The sequence below is a fragment of the Oryx dammah genome, unplaced genomic scaffold (assembly GCF_014754425.2).
Source record: "Oryx dammah isolate SB20612 unplaced genomic scaffold, SCBI_Odam_1.1 HiC_scaffold_8, whole genome shotgun sequence".
Lineage (NCBI taxonomy): Eukaryota > Metazoa > Chordata > Mammalia > Artiodactyla > Bovidae > Oryx > Oryx dammah.
Genome location: NW_024070192.1, coordinates 23,617,571 through 23,636,102, shown reverse-complemented (window position 1 = coordinate 23,636,102; position 18,532 = coordinate 23,617,571). Strand labels below are relative to the sequence as shown.

General features: G+C 49.5%; 1 protein-coding gene across 1 annotated transcript; it reads right to left on the bottom strand.

The window, feature by feature from the left end:
• Positions 1-5,716: 5,716 nt before the first annotated feature.
• Positions 5,717-17,029, bottom strand: TBX21 (T-box transcription factor 21). Its single transcript, XM_040245554.1, has 6 exons — positions 16,518-17,029; positions 9,091-9,245; positions 8,629-8,750; positions 7,899-8,048; positions 7,688-7,749; positions 5,717-7,448 (listed from the first exon to the last, which is right to left on the bottom strand). Exons 1-6 carry the CDS (start codon positions 17,009-17,011, stop codon positions 6,830-6,832), a joined length of 1,602 nt encoding a protein of 533 aa, XP_040101488.1. The 5' UTR covers positions 17,012-17,029; the 3' UTR covers positions 5,717-6,829.
• Between the last annotated feature and the right edge of the window lie 1,503 nt (positions 17,030-18,532).

Here is an 18,532-nt window from a genome sequence, read left to right as displayed (position 1 = left end):
TTCAAGAGTCTTCTCCAACACCTCAGTTCAAAAGCATCAATTCTTCGGCGCTCAGCCTTCTTCACAGTCCAACTCTCACATCCATACATGACCACTGGACTAGATGGACTAGATGGACCTTTGTTGGCAAAGTAATGTCTCTGCTTTTCAACATGCTATCTAGGTTGGTCATAACTTTTCTTCCAAGGAGTAAGCATCGTTTAATTTCATGGCTGCAGTCACCATCTGCAGTGATTTTGGAGCCCCCCAAAATAAAGTCTGACACTTTATTTATCAGAAAAAGGTAGAAATGCAAAAGGAAAAATGAACAAAATGAATAGTAACATAAAAGTAAGCCCAAACAAGTACTGTCTTGGTAAAATAATACAGGAGTCTAATCTGTGGGGAATGAAAAACTACACAACTGAAATGTCAAAATCAGTAAGTTGGGGGGCAAAGGCAATAGTGAATCAGAGGGGTAAGAGCAGAGCTGAAGTGATCTAAACATGAGTTTGAGCAAATTCCAGGAAATAGTTAAGGAAAGGGAAGCTTGGTGTGCTGGAGTTTATGGGGTGGCGAAGAGTCGGGCTTCCTTAGTAGCTCAGTTGGTAAAGATTCTGCCTGCATTGCAGGAGACCCCGGTTTGATTCCTGGGTTGGGGAGATCCCCTGGAGAAGAGAGGCTACCCATGCCAATATTGTTAGAGCTTTCTTGGTGGCTCAGACAGTAAAGAATCCGTCTGCAATGCAGGAGACCTGGGTTCAATCCCTGGGTTGGGAAGATTCCATGGTGAAGGGAACAGCTACCTACTCCAGTACTCTTGCCTGGAGAATTCCATGGAAAGAGGAGGCTTGCAGGCTACAGTCCATTGGGTCACAAAGAGTCAGACACGACTGAGCAACTTTCACAAAGAGTCAGACATGGCTTAGACTGAACAACAACAAAGTGATCTAAAATTGTTTTATTGACCAGAATGGAGGGCAGAATATCATTCAACATTAAGTTGTTAGATTAAATGTGCATCTAAAATGTCTAGAGATACCATTAAAATGAGAGAACTAGGTTACAGAAATACCAAACCAGCATTAAGGGGAAAAGTGAAGTAAATAGGGGGAAATCATTCTACTGAAGGCAAGAAACTAGCACTTGTAGTTCTGGCCGGTACAATAGGATAAGAAGAAAAAATTAGAAGGATAATGATTCAAAAGGAGGGAATAACATTCTCATTATTTGAAATAACCAGGTTGCCCATAGAGAAAGTAATGAATTTATGGCAAACCACTAAAAAATAATGAGCTTAGCAAGATGGCTGGATCTTATCATCAGCATACAAAAATTAATTATAATTCTACACACCAGTAACAATTAGGAAATATATATTTTTAAAAGATGCTTTTTACAGAGAAAAAAACTGAATACCTAAGACTAATAAAAGATATTCAAATCTATACTTAGAAATTATAAAGCTTTACTGAGAGAGAGATCTTAATGATGACCTAAATAAACAAAGAGGGACTTTTCTGGCAGTCCACTGGCTAAGACTTTGCACTTCCACTGGAGAAGGCAAGGGTTTGATCCCTGGTTGAGGAACTAAGATCCCACTTGTCCTGTCGCATGGCCAAAAAATTTTTAATAAATAAATAAAGGAAGAAAGAAATATTCCATGTTCTTGCATAAAAAGATAATATAAAGATATATACATATACATATTATAAAGTTCAAAACAACAAAAAACTAAATAACATAATAATTAGATATATAAAGTGTTAATTTTAAAAAGCAAGAAAAGGATGATCATAAAATTCAAGGTTGCTGCTAACTGCTTAGTCGCTTCAGTTGTGTCCAACACTGTGCAACCCTATGGACCGTAGCCCTCCAGGCTCCTCTGTCCATGGAATTCTCCAGCCAAGAGCACTAGAATGGGTTTCCATGCCCTCCTCTATGGGACCTTCCCAACGCAGGGATCGAACCCTGGTCTCCTGCCTTGCAGGCAGATTCTTTACCACTGAGCCACCAGGGAAGCCCAAAATTCAAGGTTCTGGTTATCCATAAGGAAAAGACAGGAGATAGGATGGGGTAATATATAGCTAGCTGTGTTATTAATGTTTAGTCCTTAAGTTGTGTGGTGAGTTAATGTGATCATTATATTTATAAATAAATAGAAAATATTTTGAGCCCTAAAATTTGATTTTATAGGCTTCCCTGGTGGCTCAGTGGTAAAGAATCTGCGTGTTAATGCAGCAGACATGGGTTGGATCCCTGATCCAGGAAGATCCCATATGCCTCAGAGCAACTAAGCCTGTGGGCCACAACTACTGAGCCTGTTTTCTAAAGACTGGGAGCCACAGCTATAAAAGCCCACAAGACCTAGAACCTGTGCTCTGCAACAAGAGAAGCTACTACAGTGAGAAGCCCTTGAACTGCAGCTGCAGAGTAGCCCCCACTCACCCCAACTAGAGAAAAGCCATGCAGCAATGCAGATCCAGCATAGCCAAAAATTAATAAGCATTTTAAATAAAATTATAAAAAGATTATTTTAAAATTTGTTAGTTTGGGCTTAAGACAGACATAACTACAACAAAAATGAAACTAAAACCTTATCAACTAAAAAAGAAAATTTACTAGATGAAGTCAAATAAAAACAAAGCAAACATTAGCAAATTAATAGAGGCTTCCCAGGTGGCGCTAGTGGTAAAGAACCTGCCTGTCAATGCAGGAGATGCGGGTTCCATCCCTGGGTTGGGAAGATCCCCTGGAAGAGGGCATGGCAATCCATTCCAGTATTTTTGCCTGGAAAATCCCATGGACAAAGAAGCCTGGTAGGTTACAGTTCATGGGGTTGCACAGAGCTGGACACGACTGAAGCGACTTAGCACGCATCTATACATACATACATACATACATACATATATATATAAATATATACACACACACACATATGTGAAATGCTTGGCTGGATGAATCCAAGCTGGAATAAAGATTGCTAGGAAAAATATCAACAACCTCAGATATACAGATGATATCACTCTAATGGCAGAAAGTGAAGATAAACTGAAGAGCCTCTTGATGAGGATGAAAGAGGAGAATGAAAAAGCTGGTTATCACGGCATCTGATCCTATCTCTTCATGCAAATAGAAGGGGAAAAAGTGGAAGCAGTGACAGATTTTGTTTTATTGAGCTTCAAAATCACTGCAGACAGTGACTGCAGCCATGAAATTAAAAGATTTCCTTGGAAGGAAAGCTATGACATACCTAGAGTATATTCACAAACAAAGATATCACTTTACTGACAAAGGTCCATATGGTCAAAGCTATGGTTTTTCCAGGAGTCACGTACAGATGTGAGAGTTGGACCATAGAGAAAGCTGAGCACCAAAGAATTGATGCTTTTGAACTGTGGTGCTGTAAAAGACTCTCGAGAGTCCCTTGGACTGCAAGGAAATCAAATCAGTCAATCTTAGGAAATCAATGCTGAATATTCATTGGAAGGACTGATGCTGAAGCTGAAGCTCCAATACGTTGGCCACCTGATGCAAAGAGCTGACTCATTGGAAAAGACCTCGATCCTTGGAAAGACTGATGGCAAAAGGAGAAGAGGGCTGCAGAGGATGAGATGGTTAGATAGCATCACTGACTCAATGGGCATGAATTTGAGGAAACTCCGGGAGATAGTGAAGGACAGGGAAGCCTGTTGTGCTGCAGGTCGTGGGGTCACAAAGAGTTGAATACAACTTAGTGACTCAACAACAGCATACATAGGGCTTCCCATGTGGTGCTGTGGTAAAGAATCTGCCATCCCCTGCAGAAGGAAATGGCAACCTCCTCCAGTATTCTTGCCTGGGAAACCCCATGGACAGAGGAGCCTGGTGGGCCACAGTCCTTGGGGTTGCAAGAAGCTGGACACGACTTAGGGCCTAACTCCCACCACCATATACATGTGTGCATGTGTGTCCTCAGTCACGTCCAGCTCTCATATATCGTGCATGGCATGCGGGGGTCTTAGTTCCCCAACCAGGGATTGAACCCAAGCCCCCTGCACTGGAAGTGTGGAGTCCTAACCACTGGATCACCAGGGTAGTCAGACTGATAAGGTAAAATGCATTACACTGACTAAAAACTCTGTGTATGTGAATTCATATACATTCAGTAAAATAAACAAATATATTTTGGAAAATATATAATATTTGGGAAGGTTCATCTAACAGTGAAGAAATACTAGTAATGAACTTTTGTGAGTCAAATAACAAAGCATCAAAACATCTGTAACCAGACTTCTAGAAGAAGACAAAAGAGTATGACTTGATCACAACTCCTTTCACTTCATGTAATGAAGTAAACCAAAACCATTTAAAAATAGTGAGGGAGAAAAGTATTGTAACTACCCACCAGAGTTCCCCGAAAAAGAAATAAGCTCAACTTAATAACATTAACTCCAAAGAGTGAGAGGCAAGGGGTAGGGCAAGTGAAGAATTAATCTGTATTCACAGAGTGCAATATGGCTGACTTCCTCATGTCATTTTAAAAAGATGAACTTCCAAATCCAAAGAAGATGGAACCAAGGATATGACTGTCTCCTTATCTTTTCCTTCTTCTGACTAGATGGTGATGAAAATTACCTCTGGGCAGAGACCAGTGAAAGAGTCCATGTGAACTATGAAACAAGCAAAATTTTCCAGGCTCTGAACAGAACTTGAACAACACCCCAAAGCCTATAACATTGTTCCCACATTAGAATGGTATACTCTGGACTGGGGTGAAGCAAACATAGTAGCTCTGACCTTTTACTATTTCCCATAAGCTCCTTTTTTAACCTTTGGATGCTCTTTCAGGAAATATTTCTCATCTTGAAGGAAGACTTATTTTGAGTTCAGCAATTCTCTTCACTCATTTGAGAGTTTTGGGGGGGTCTTGATGGTTTGCTTGGTGGGTTGTTATTATCATTATCATTAGCTTCTGTTAATGAAAAGTTGATAGTTTTCATTAAGAAAAAAAAGCATTTTCAGTATGATTCCAATATCATAAATATATTTGTCTATCTAATCCATCTATTGTTAGTGATAATTATTCATGGGTAGTAAGAGTTAAGATAATTTATTGTTGTCTTCATACTTTTCCACAATGCTTTAATTCTTTAAAAGAAGCACGGATCATTTTACAACCACAATTCACTATGTGTGCAAGGAGAGAGAGAAACAGCTAGAGGATGATAATATTGACAATGATAATAGTTTACACCTTGAGGGCATACTGGTTTTCTGGCACTGTTTTAACTCATTACATATACTAGGTTGGATAAAATGAATGCCAATATTTGGCTGTTCTTGGCCTATGAAAACAGCAATTTCATGTGGTCCTATTTACATTTACTCCTTAATCTTTGAACAACCTCAAGATGAAGATGGAGATCCCAAGCTGCCAGAAATGCACAGAAAAATCGAGTGTCATCTTTTTCTGCAGAGCCCCCATCCTCTGGTCTTGCCCTCACATCCAGCTCTACAGTCAGGGTATCCCAAGATACCTTAAGAGGTGGCATCAGCCATCAACCTGAGCACCAAGGCAGGACATGTAGAACTGCTCTAATTCAGTTTATCCCGAGTGAAATCACCTCTAGTTTCTAGGAGGGTCTTCGGAACTTCAAGTTCTGTTCTAGAGCAGAGAGAATGGTTTGGGTACAGCTGCAGTTCCCAGTAGAGTCCCCGCCTGTGTCCCCCACCCAGGTACCAAAGCAGGACACGCTTGACAGTTTTGTGTTTATTTCCAGAAAGTGATGAAGACAAAAGTAATATATCTGGACACCACTCTCTGTACAATAAATAGCCTCCCCTGTTCCCCAAAAAAGAAAAATGCATCCTTACACACCATCCCCTGACCCCTTGGCAAGTCAGTGTTCTTTTTTAAAATAAAAAAAATTATTTTATTTATTTATTTTTGGCTGTGTTGGGTCTTCAATGCTGTGCGGAGCATTTCTCTACTTGCGGGGCTACTCTCTAGCTGTGGCATGTAAGTTTCTCGCTGAGGCGGTGTCTTTTGTTTCCGAGCACAGGCTCTAGGGCTGGCTTCAGTAGCCGCAGCACATGGGCTCAGTAGGTTCAGCTCCCGGGCTCCAGGACACAGGCTCAATAGTTGCGGGGCACGGGCTTAGTTGCTCCATGGCATGTGAGATCTTCCCGGATCAGGGATTAAACCCTGTGTCTTCTGCACTGTCAGGCAGATTCTTCACCACCGAGCCACTTGGGAAATCTCAAGACTTTGCTTCTTGAGTCATGCACAATCCCCACCCCCTTGCCAGCCCCTTCCTCAGGACTCCACTGTGTCTAAGAGGGTGGGGCCCAGGCCAGTTGTTCAAAGTCACTTGGGTCCTCTCCCTGACCCTGGCTGGCTGACTTACAAAATCCACGTCTTTATTTCCATATCAGGGATTAACACACACAGAAATGAAAATGCTGACAGTTACTCTACAGAGGAAGAGATCTGAGTCTCCTGCCGGGCCATCCCACCTGACCTTGACACCTCCACCTGCACCCCCAACCCCAACCTGCAGAAGAGAGGAAGCTCTTTTGTGTCCCAGACCTTCCGCGGTCCATTTTATGTTCTCCAGCTGGGAACCCACAGCCAGAAGCAGCACCAGGTATATGACTGTAGTTGGGGCAGAGGACAGTCCTCACAGGTTTCTCAGTGGGCCAGGAGACAGCAGGTGAACCTCAGAATCCTTCTTGGACCCCCTCTTCCTCAACCAACTACAAAAGAAGACAGAACAGAAGCAGCTGGGGATGGCTCAGTCCTGAGTTTGTGGTGTGGTTGGCGTCACCAACCTAACGACGCCCTTCCTTTTCTTTTCACGTCATCTGCTCAATTGGAAAAACAGTTATAAAACTGGCCTTCAGTTTCCTTATTGAAAGGAGAAGGGGCCCCCGCAGGAGAGGAGCTGTCACCGCTGGAAGGATAGGGGGACACACGCCTCCTCTTAGAGTCTCCTTCACCCAGTCCTGAGTTGCTGGACTCTGGCCGGAGTGGGGCGATGTCAGTCCACAGGGAGGGGGAGCCCTGCTCCTCTGGCCCCCGCCCCTCTGAGGCTCCAGGGCCAGGTTCCATGGGCAGAGTTCGCATGGAGTGGAACCAGTTGGCTGGGCCCACCTTGTGAGGGTACTGGGTGGCCACAGGCCAGCCCGCTCCAGGCGCCAGGACTTCCTGGCTTCGGTAGTAGGGCATGGTGGGCCCGGGCGCAGAGGGCAGGAATGCAGGCTTCATGCTGACAGCGCGAAACTCGGCCTCGTAGCTGTGGTCCCGGGGGGCTCCCAGCCAGTAAGTCTGGGGAACCACATCCTTGGCCTGGCCAGGAAGGTCGGGGTAGAAACGGCTGGAGACGGGATACTGGTTGGGGAGGAGAGGGGAATAGTGGTCTCCCCCGAGCAGTTGACAGTTGGGTCCAGGCGGGGAGGGGACGCTGGTGTCAACGGATGCATACATGCTTTAAAAAAAACAAACAGGGGGCAAAAGACAGGGGTCATGAATAGAACTGGTCAGTTAGGAGCCTGCCTGCTGCACGACCCTCCCCATACCTCCTTCCTGACCTGCCTGCTGCCCTTTTGCACCCACTGCACACTTCCCCACCGCAGAGGCAGAGAGGGCTGAGCACTTGTCTGAGTCCCAGTCTCAGACAGACAAGGAAGGCCTCTGCCAACACAAGTTGAACCCAGGGGCACTTACGATTCAAAGTTCTCCCGGAATCCTTTGGCAAAAGGGTTATTATCAATTTTCAGCTGAGTAATCTAGAGAGAAGGGAAACAGTCATCTGAGTGCCGAGTCTGAGGCTGAGGAACTTCCAAATTCACTCCCAAGAACTCAAGGGGCCCTGCTCTTCCCTTCTTCCCACCCGACCCGCCCAGGCTCAGCCTACCTTCACCCAGGCAGCCCTCACCTCGGCGTTCTGGTAGGCGGTCACTGCGATGAACTGGGTTTCTTGGAAAGTGAAGATGTGCGTGTTGCCGGACACCTCTGAATCTCCATCACTGACTTCGACAATGTGCAGCCGGGGCTGGTATTTATGGAGGGACTGAAGCACGATCATCTGAGGCGGGTGAGACGACTGTGAGCATGGGAGGAGGCAGTGCAAAGGAACCCTCCCCTCCCCCACCCCACCTATGGTCCAGCCTATGGCCAAGCTACAAAGGACCCTTCTGCTGCCCTGCCAACATGTGACTTCTTCCAAGCCTCCAACCTCAGTCCTGAACCTCCTCAGGGCACCAGTGCTATTCTCTTGCCCCCTTTCCTGTCTCCAGATGTCCACTGTGACCGAAGTATTAGCACAAACAGGGCTTCTCAGGGAATAAGGGCACCTTTAATAGGCTTGCTCAACTCAAAGAAACTCTGCACCCTCTCCCTAGGACCACCCGTATCGACTCCATGCCCAATACTAGCGATCGCAGCTGGGATTCGGTGAAGAAACACCCAGGCTGGGCTGGCCCACGTTGGCCTGAATGTGACCCCCGTCTGCCTTGAGATTCAGCTTCCTCTCAAGGTGGGTGGGAAAGAACCAGAGTCAGAGAGGGAGAGAGGTCACTCTTATAGAACAGAATCAGCCTGCAGGACCCACTGTAGCCTCAGGGACAGGGAAAGGTGGGGGGCTTTCCTGAGGGGAGGCGTCCCACCTGGCTCACATTGTTGGAAGCCCCCTTGTTGTTCGTGAGCTTTAGTTTCCCGAACGACACCTCCTGGCGCATCCAGTGGGCTCCGGTGTTGGGGGAATCTGGATGGACGTACAGGCGGTTCCCTGTGGACAGTTATATCTTTTTGGCATGCAGCCCCTGGGACCAAGCCCCTGGTCATGTGGGGCTTCCTTTGCCTGTTCCGAGGGGCACGGCAAGAAGGATGGAGGGGGAGGACCGCCGGGGCAGGATGGGGGAGGTGTGGGCAGAGGACCGAGCTGAAGACAGGACAGAGCACAGAATGAAAGTGAGAAGTGGGAGGGGAAGGAATCGGGTGGGGTGGAACTAGAGAACTAAATCCTAGGAGTCAGAGGCAGGGGGTTGGGGGGGATTCCTCTTGGCTCCACCAGGGGGCGCACAGTCTTAGAGAAAAATCATGCCCCCGGTTCCCAAGGAGGCACGTACCTGGCATGTTGCCCTCGGCCTTTCCACATTGCACCCACTTGCCGCTCTGATACCGCCAGTGGTGCTGGTCCACCAAGACCACATCCACAAACATCCGGTACTGGCTGGTGGGCTCCAGCCCAGCCACAGTAAATGACAGGAATGGGAACATCCGTCTGGGGAGAACAGAGAGACCCACCAATATCATCAGCCCCCAGTCCCCCGGACAGCCGTTCCCTGGGCAGAGGCTGCCCATCAGTGGTGTGCTGGAGCCAGCTCCCATCCTCACCAGAGCCAGCTGGGGAAGTCCAGGAAGTCTGCCAGCCAGTTGTCCAACAGCAACAATTAAAAATTAAATCAGGACTTCCCTGGTGGTCCAGTGGCTAAGAATCCACCTGCCAATGCAGGGGACATGGTTCAATCCCTGGTCGGGGAAGATTCCACATACCGTAGGGCAACTAAGCCCACGAGCCACAACTACTAAGTCCTTCGAGCCCTAGAGCCTGTGCTCCACGACAAGGGAAGTCATTGCAATGAGAAGCTGCTTACCGAAATAAGAGAAGTAGTCCCTGCTTGTGGCAACTAGAGAAAGCCTGTGCAGCAGTGAAGACCCAGGACAACCAAAAATAAATATCAATAAAAATTAAATCATATAAACTACCATGAAATATATTACATTACAAGTCAAGGTAATAAATACTCAAAAAAATCACTTCTCAATATTTTTTACTACACTTTACTATTATCTCTGCTCTTAAGATTATCGGTATGGTGGAGATATACTAGATAATATTTGCTGCCTCACGTCTCTTCCCAACTCCAAGTTCAGTGATAACATGTGGGCAGCTTGCAAGGGAAATCAGCAAACACTATGAAGCAGGGCTTTAAAAAATTTTTTTCTTTTTGAGTGTCAGTTGCTAACATTAGCTGCACACCCATCTCTAGCCTTAGTTTGCTCCCTGGAGGGGAGCAAAGCCACAAGCCAGCCCCAACACAGGCTGTTCCTAGTAGGTCTTCATCTCTGAGTTCCCCGAACCCTGGTCTGGCCTCAGTTTGTCATCCATCCTCTCGCTGCGGCTCTCACGGTGCTAACACACACCTAGCCCCAGAGCGGTCATCTGCAGGCTTTCCCTGCCCCGTCCTCCTGAGCCTGACGTCTGCAGTGCCACCTGCTCCAGGCCTGGGTCTTTAGACAAGTAGCTGAAGTCCTAGCCAGAGCTTTCCATCCACCTAGACGAGGGACTCTATTGGGCACAGTTCTCGTGATCAAAGTCCTGGTTCCCAGGAAAAAGTGGAGGAAGTTGGATTTGGGATGCTGTGCTATTGTGCTGAGTAACAGATTCAGAGGACTAAGCACTGCCATACCACAACCATCTCCATCACCTCCAGCATCACCACCCCAACACCAACATCACTACAACCAGCACCTGCAGCATCACCATCACCATTACTACCACCACTACGATCATTACCTCCACTATCACTCCCCCACCCCAACACCACATCAGTACAACCAGCACGTCCACCCCCACCACCATCATTACAACCAATATCTCCACTATCAACATCACCATTATTACAACCAACACCTCCACCATCGCCAGCATCACTACAAGGAACACCTCAATGACCACAACTCCCATCACCACCATCACTACAACCAGCACCTCTACCATCACCACCGCCTCTCCGGCTTAGCCTGTCTCTTCTAACTCAAGCAGGAAGAGCACACTTTTTAAGACGGCAGAGTCAAACCCTCATCAGAATTGCTTTTCGTTCCCACACACTTCTCTCCTCCTCCTACAAGAAGCTCTGCAGGGTGGGAAGAAAGGCACTGGTCCATGAGTCAGGAAACCTGGGGATTGAGAGTTCCAGGGGTCAGGGAACACTTTCAGGTGGATCCCAGTCTACAGTCCACGGGATCGCAAAGAACTGGACACAACTGAGCACGCACGTGCGCGCGCGCACACACACACACACACACACACAGAGTCCCCAGAGGGTCCTAGAGCAACATCCCTAATAACCTTGGAAAGATCTCCCGGGAGAGTACTGTCACATTCCTGCCTTCCCCAGACTCTCCCGGGCTGAGAAAAAGAGACTTACTGGCCCTATGGCCTTGGATAAGTGAATTCCTAAGCCAAACCTCACTTTCTTCACTCATAAATGGAGATAACAATTCCTGTCCATTTTTCCTCTCAGAGCCGTTAAGAAGTTTGAAACATGTGCAACTCAGCTCACCATCTCCCCTCTCCCACCCTCATCCCACCTTCTCCCAGGCCCAGAGTGATCAAAACTCTCTGGCCTGGCTGAAGAACCCCAAGCAAGAGTCCAGAGTTCTGGTTTGAGGCCTTGGGTCCCAGGAGCTTAGCGTGCCAGTCAACTGGAGAAATCAAAGTTAGGGATGAGGCTTTGAGCAATCGAGAGTGACAGAATATTTTCAAACCATTGCTACCACTAACTCATTTTGCAACAGTGGTCAGGCCATTCATGCTTCCTATATTGTACCCAGTTCCTATCCAGACACGTAGTAATAAAGAGAGAGAAGGGAACTTATTCATTGCGCCTCTACTTATGCAGCAGCCAGTTCACTGAAAAAGTCCTTTGAGGTACAAAATGTTTTTTTCCAATTTTATATCTGAAGAAAATGAGGCTCAGAGAAGTTTGGTGATGGCTTCTTGGTGCAAGCCCAGAGCTGGAGTCTCCTGATGGCAGGGGACATGCTACAGTCCCCACCGGCCCCTCCTGCTTCTTACTAGTAGAGGAAAAAGCCGGAGACACAAGGAGACTGGGGCAGGGTAGGGGAGAGGGAGGGGACAAAGGAGGTCTCAACTTCACCTTAAAGATCTGGACTCACCACCGGCTAGGATTCCAAAATAGCCCTTGATTTACATGACGCTTTGCTGGGAAGGAAAAGGGAGTCTGGTGCCAATCTGAGCCCCTAGAAAAGAGAGCTCACCACTCCTTAAGGACCATCCACCTTGAAATGATTCACTGAGTCGTTGTACCCCCGTCCCCATCCTGAACACTTCCGACAATGCTCCAATTCGCAGTTATTAGGCACAAATTTAAAGGAGATGGGTTTTATCAGTCTGGGCTTCCCTGGTGGCTCAGACGGTAAAGAATCTGCCTGCAATGTAAGAGAGCTGGGTTAGGAAATGGCAACCCACTCCAGTATTCTTGCCTGGAAAATCCCATAAACAGAGGAGCCTGGTGGGCTACAGTTCATAGGGTTGCAAAGAGCTGGACATGACTGAATGACTAACTTTTATCAGGCATGTTCCCAAAATGTTTCAAAATTGATAATACCTAATTGCTATTGAGCCTGCAGGATAATTGGTCCTTTCCTCCACTATCTGTGGGGGTGTAAATTGAAACCACTTTTGAGGAGGGTGTTTTTTTTTTTGTCTTCAGCCGTGCTCCACCGGGAGTGTGGGATTTTCCCCAACCAGGGATCAAACCCCCATGATCCCTGAAGTGGAAGTTTGGAGTCTTAACTACTGGACTGCTAGGGAAGTCTGAGGAGCATGTTCCGGCAATGTTTTTACAGATCCAAATGCAAAACACACCTGAGCATCAAGGGAGCGCCTCCTCCCACTAACCTCGGATCCACTAAGTAGAAATCAGACGGCCACCAGCAAACAGGGGAAGAGAAAAAGCAAAGCCATTTCCCCCTATCCCACAAGAAATGAAGCCCATCAGCCCAAATTAAAGCAGGCTTAAAGCTAAAAATATTTTTTAAAGATCTAAAAAGTTCTTGGAGTTGGAATGTAGAGAGGAGAAAACTGCGATCGAGGATAATGCGGGACTGAAATTGTTTTACCAAGCCCTAACCTCGCACATACATACACAAATGCAAATAGAGCTGTTTAACAACAGTTATCTTAATTATAATAATCAACTAATCACACCCAGAAAAGTGGGGATTGCCGGCAATTACTGCACACCCACACACAGAGACAGCCACCTCGCTCTTCCTCTGCTGAGAATGTCTACCATTGACTATCAGACAGGCTGCCTCCCAGAAACAACACGAGGCCGGGCAACATGAGTGCGCTTATCAGAGCAGGAACACACAAACTCGAACTCCAAACCCTCCAGTTGGCCGGTCCATCTTCCTATCATCCGTTTCCCCTCCCGCTCCCATCTGAGCTGTCTGGACCAGTCTCTGGACTCCAGAACCACCCCCCAGCCTTCTCCCCATCCCATCCCTGCCCTGGAGGAGAGCATGACTGTGTGTCCTGTCCACACTGCGGGGTGGCTCTAGGTGGGTAGGAGAGGAAGAATCTGGGAGGGAGTGAGTCAGCCCCAAGGCGAAAGGCTACGGGGCTGTGGGTGGGCCTGCTGGAAGGATTTTTCAAAAAGGAAGAAAGTCGTGGGTGATGTGGTGGTGACTGACGGATCACTGGAAACCATAGAGGGACAAGCCAGTCTGCCAGGGCAGGAGGACAGAAAGGGAGCTGTTCACTGAGCCCGTCTTACTTTTCAGAAGCCAGTAGCAGAAGGAAATGGCCGCCGACTTCCCAGATCACTGGAGCCTAAGTTCACAGACCCGGGTGCCGAACTGGGGGCCGTGTGTCCTCTGTCTCCTCCACCTTCACCCTGGGCCACCTGAGGCCTGATCCAAGAGGAGGCCTCAAGGGAAATGGTGAGAGGCCACTGTCCCCTTCCAACAGCTCCAACCCACGAAGTGTCCGAAGCAGTCCGTCAGGATGGATTGAAAGCGTGAGGATTGCAAAACTGGAGCGCGCGCAAGCATATAAAATGATCAGGGAAATTTGATGATATTTAAGAATTTCTTTTCAGGTTTGCTAATGGTATTGCGTTTATTTTTAAAAAACCATTTTTAGAGGTGCACAGATAACTACTTAAGGATGAAGTAATAGTGTCTAGGATTTACTTACTAATTACGCTATCCCTAACGTAGTCTCAGATCCGAGGTATGGACGTTAACAGAGAAAGGAAAAATAGAAATAGGATTGGATTAGTATCGACAGCTGGGTAATGGGTAGATGGAGATCTGTTACACGTTTCTCTTCGCTTTTGTATATATTAGAATTTTTCATAATAAAGGAAATTAAGTGTGTGGGTTTAAATAAAAGACAGACAACAAGGGACTTCCCTGGTGAGTCAGTAGTTAAGACTCCAAGCTGCCTAGGCAGGGGGCTCAGGTTCAATCCCTAGTTAGGGAACTAAGATCCCACATGCTGCACGTGAGTGCAGGACAGCCAAAAGATAAAAAAGTAAAATTAAAAAAAATAAAAGAGAGACAACACAACTGTGAACAGAGGATTATTCAGCAGGAATGTAAAGGAAAAAGGAGATTGTAGATGTAAAGGAGACAACCAGCACAGCAATATGTACTGCACTGCACCCTAAGACCCACAGCCAGTCCTGCACCCCCAGATCCCTGAAGTTCTGCTGAAGCTCTGTCTACCCCAGCCCTCAAGACTGGAGGGGCAGGGGCCTGGCCACAAGTCTGTGGGGAGACCCCAGCAGGCCCTGGGGAGGAAAGGCTTCCTGACCACTCAACGGAGTGGAGGCTTGAGTTCGGGTCTGCCGTGTGACCGAGTGAAAGCCATCAGCCGCCCGCGCCTCAGCGCCCTCAGCTGCAACGGGAAGGCTGCTTGGCCTACCCAGCGCAGTGAAATAATGGAAGTGAAAGCACCGTGAATGCATCAAGGCCTTCGGACAGTGTTGGTGGCTGTTTTTACCCCTGGTCTTGGGGGAGCAGAGAAAGAAACCCAGGCACATACCATCTGGGAGCTGGTGCCAGTTCTGCCGGCGATGGATGTGCTATGTGACCTCAGAAAAGCCTCTCACTGTCTCTGTTCATGTTCCTGTATGTCCAGGAAGAAGACGGAACAGGACCTTCTGGGTTCCCTCCAATTTAGACATGACAGCCTAGAAGCCTGGGCTGTGCCTAGGTGCACCCAGAAGGGGGCTAGGGTTGGGGGAGCAGAGAGGAATTATCAGATGGCCTAGAAGATGAAGGCCAGGCCATAAAAGAAAATGCCGTCTTTCCTGGGTTCATCCCCGAGAAAGAACAGTTCAGCAACTTGAAGCCAATTGTGATTGGCGGACAAGTCCCTCAATTCCAAGCCATCCCACAGAAATCATTCATCAGGATGGAAAAATGTTCCAGCAATGCCCAGATATTCAGTGCACCCTGAGGGATCTAGTTCCATGGCTCAGGCTCCCCTGAGCCCAGTGCATACAGGGTAGGGTTTGGGGCCAAGGGTGCTGCTTGAATGAATGTCAACCCTCTGGCCCAGCATGGCCTCTCCCCTCTCCCTTCCTGAGCCCCACACTTCCTATCTGCTTTTCAACACCTCTTGGGTCCACTGATGACACAGTCGCTCCACACAGAGGCCCTCAGTAGTTCTCTGCCCACACAGAACCCCCCTGGGAAGGGTGGGTGCACACTCTCACCCACCAGACACAGTCAGGGCCCACTCAGAGTGGAGTTTGCTACACAAATAACACACAAGCTGCAAGTTTCTCTTTCTTTCCCTACGTAGGAGACTCTCTCCGGAAGCAGCACCCTTAGCCCCAAAACGCTACCCTGCACGCACTGGGCTCAGCGGAGCCTGAGCCACAGAACCAGGGGTTCCCCAGGATGGACTGAATGTCTGGATCAGGGTGGGGCAGGCTTTCGGGGACAGGCCTTGAAGGGTACAGAGAGTGGGACTGGCTGCCAGCTGGGACCCTTGAGGTCGCTTCACCTGCTCAGGCCCATTGACATCTGTGCCCTCAGGCCGGGAGCGTGTGGGGAAAGAATTTGTGCCCTCTCCCACCGTACCATCTCCCTCCCCCCACCACACGGACACATCAGACACATGATCTCAAAGTACTACCGGAAAGGAAACTTGGCGACTCTATCTCCGTGTCACCAAATCCCGGTTTTACACGTCTCCCTGCCCTAGAGCTGACCTGTATACAACAGCAGCAAGGGCGCTGGGAGAGGTGGGCACAGAGGGCCCTTGAGATGAGGGCTGGTTTGTTGCCCGCTCCACTGCAAGACTCTGCCCTCCCCTCGGTTTTCCAGCGCATAGGGGCGAAGAGGTGCTCTGCTCTGTCAGACCCCACATCACACACTCCCCCTGCGCCCTGGGTGTCCCCCACTCAGGCAGAGAGCGGCACACTAGTGCCTGGGGAAACCATAGGCACCCTCGCCCTAAAGCAGGACCATGGCTCTCTGGGTCTCTCCTCCGTCACTCACGGGTTTCGGGTTGCAATGTCGATGCAACGTCCCGAGAGTAAACAACCCCCAGATTGTCCGTCCCCACCTCAACTCCCTCCTTCCCCTCAAGGCCTGAGCCAAAGCTGTGAGGGACACGGAGACACTAGCAAGGTCTCGACAGAAAAAAAAAGAAGCGCGTCTAGGTCAGGGCAGGCAGGACGAAGGGGCTCCCAGCGCTCGGCGCCCCGGCGCGCGGCTCACTCACCGTCCCTGCTTGGTGATGATCATCTCCGTCTGGTGCTGATTGAACTTGGACCACAACAGGTAGTTGTTGAGCGCAACTCTCAGCTTCCCGGACACCTCCAGCCCCGCCGGCAGTGCATAATCCTCGCGCGGCCCCGGGTAGAGTGTGGCGCGCGGGTCCGGAGCCGAGTAGGCGTCCCCGGGTTGGTAGCCCTCGGCCCCCGGCGTCGGCGGGAAGGGCTCGTTCGCCCCGGGGAAGCCGGGGGCGGCCTGGGGCCGGGGCGGGTAGGCGTAGGCTCCGAGGAAGCGGCCTGGCGGGGGAGGCACCAGGGAGCCCCCGGCGTAGGGCGCCCCCAGGCTGGCACCCCCGCGACGGTCGGTCGCGTCCTGCGCGCCCGGCTCCGGGTAGAAATAGCGGTTCTGCGGGTCGGCGCCTGGCGCCCGGCCCTCGTCGCTCGCCGGCATCGGCTCGGTGCCCGTTAGCATGTCTCCGAAGCCTAGCTCCACGATGCCCATCCGGGGCGGGCTGGCACCTTCCCGCGGGCCGTCGAGGACCGGCCCCTCTCCGCGCAGGGGCGGGCGCGGGGGTCGGCTGGGCAGAAGTGGGCGGGGGCGGGGCGGGGGCCCCGGGGCTGGGGGAGGGGCGGGGCCCCACCGGAGCCCGGGCTCGGACGCCTGGGTCCTGCGCCCGCGTTTGGCGGGCGCGCGGCAGCTCCCGGGCTCCCTCTCCAGCGGGTCGCTGTCACTAGCGTCGCGGCGCCTTTGCTGTGGCTTTATGAAGCTCTCTCGGCCACCACCTCTCCACCCCGCCACCTCGGCCCCGCCCCGCCTCACCCCGCCCCTCCTGGCTAATAACTCGGCAAATTCTACACGGTTGGTGAGGACTGTAGGGCCCCCCTCGTGCAGAGCAGCGAGTCTCCGGTGCAACTTGTAGTTCACGCTCAAAGACTTTATGCTTTATGGGAGAGTCAACCCCTCCACGTGAAACGCCAGACTGTTTCTCTCCTCTGGACCCTTGTGGAAATTCCACCCATCCTTGAAGCTTCAATCAAAGGCCCCCTCCTACGGGAAGCCTTCGGTGATGACCCAGATGGGCTTACTCGCAGGCTCCGAGCCGCTTCGCCCATGGCCATGTGACAGATGTTCACTGATGCTCCCTCTGTGCCCAGGCTCCGTGCTGAGTGGCTTTGTGTGAAGTGTTGTGCTCTTCCTCTTTGCCAGAGGCCCAAGTGGGCTGTGTCCCATGCATCTGTTCCTTCAGCCCTAGGGCAGACATGGTATCTGGTGGGCAGCAAGAAGAGTTCCTTCGAGCGAACTGCATAGCAGCAGCTGAGGGTTTGCGCCCGGTGTGTCAGCTGTGGGCACTGGAAGCGGCACTGGACTACCTGTGCTCAGAGTCCCAGGACTGGCTCTGACCATCACTCAGGTATATGTGACCTGGGCAAGTCCCTTCCTTTGCCTGAAAGTCAGCCTCAAGTCCCCTAGGCTAGAGAAAACAAACTGATGCATTTTTCAGAGGGCCTGTGAGCCTTACACGAGAGGGGACAGACACCTGGGTGGCACTATACAGTCTATTATTATACCTGGATGGAAAAGCAGCTTTGAACAGACCCAGAGCCGGCTGACAGGAAGGAAACCCACCACAAGTTCTGAAGGGCTGCCTTGGTGGTAGGACTCTGGGGGCTTGTCTTTCTCTGTTTTCCTTTTCTGTTAACTAATATAGTTATATTCCTTTTATGATGATTGTTTTTCCCCTGATTGAAAATATCTTCATTGGGAGTTTTCCTGTGAATAAAGATAAAACACACTCATATAGAAAATTTAAGCAGTACAAAGAAGTAAAAATAGGACTGCGTATATCACTCCAAATTCCACCCCCCAGAGGCAAATAGGATTACAATTTTGCTGAACACCCCAGACATCATTCCTTGCACACCCCCTCTTGGTCTGTCTTTTGCACACACACACACACACACACACACACACACACACACACACCATACATACATATATACACGCTTTGTAATGTTTTTTCAC

Coding starts and splice junctions, on each gene's coding strand:
- TBX21 (XM_040245554.1), bottom strand. CDS start 17,011: ATGGGCATCGTGGAGCTAGGCTTCGGAGACATGCTAACGGGCACCGAG. Junction 9,246..16,517: donor ATCATCACCAAGCAGGGACG/GTGAGTGAGCCG, acceptor TGTTCTCCCCAG/ACGGATGTTCCCATTCCTGT. Junction 8,049..8,628: donor CTTCCAACAATGTGAGCCAG/GTGGGACGCCTC, acceptor CACCCGCCTCAG/ATGATCGTGCTTCAGTCCCT.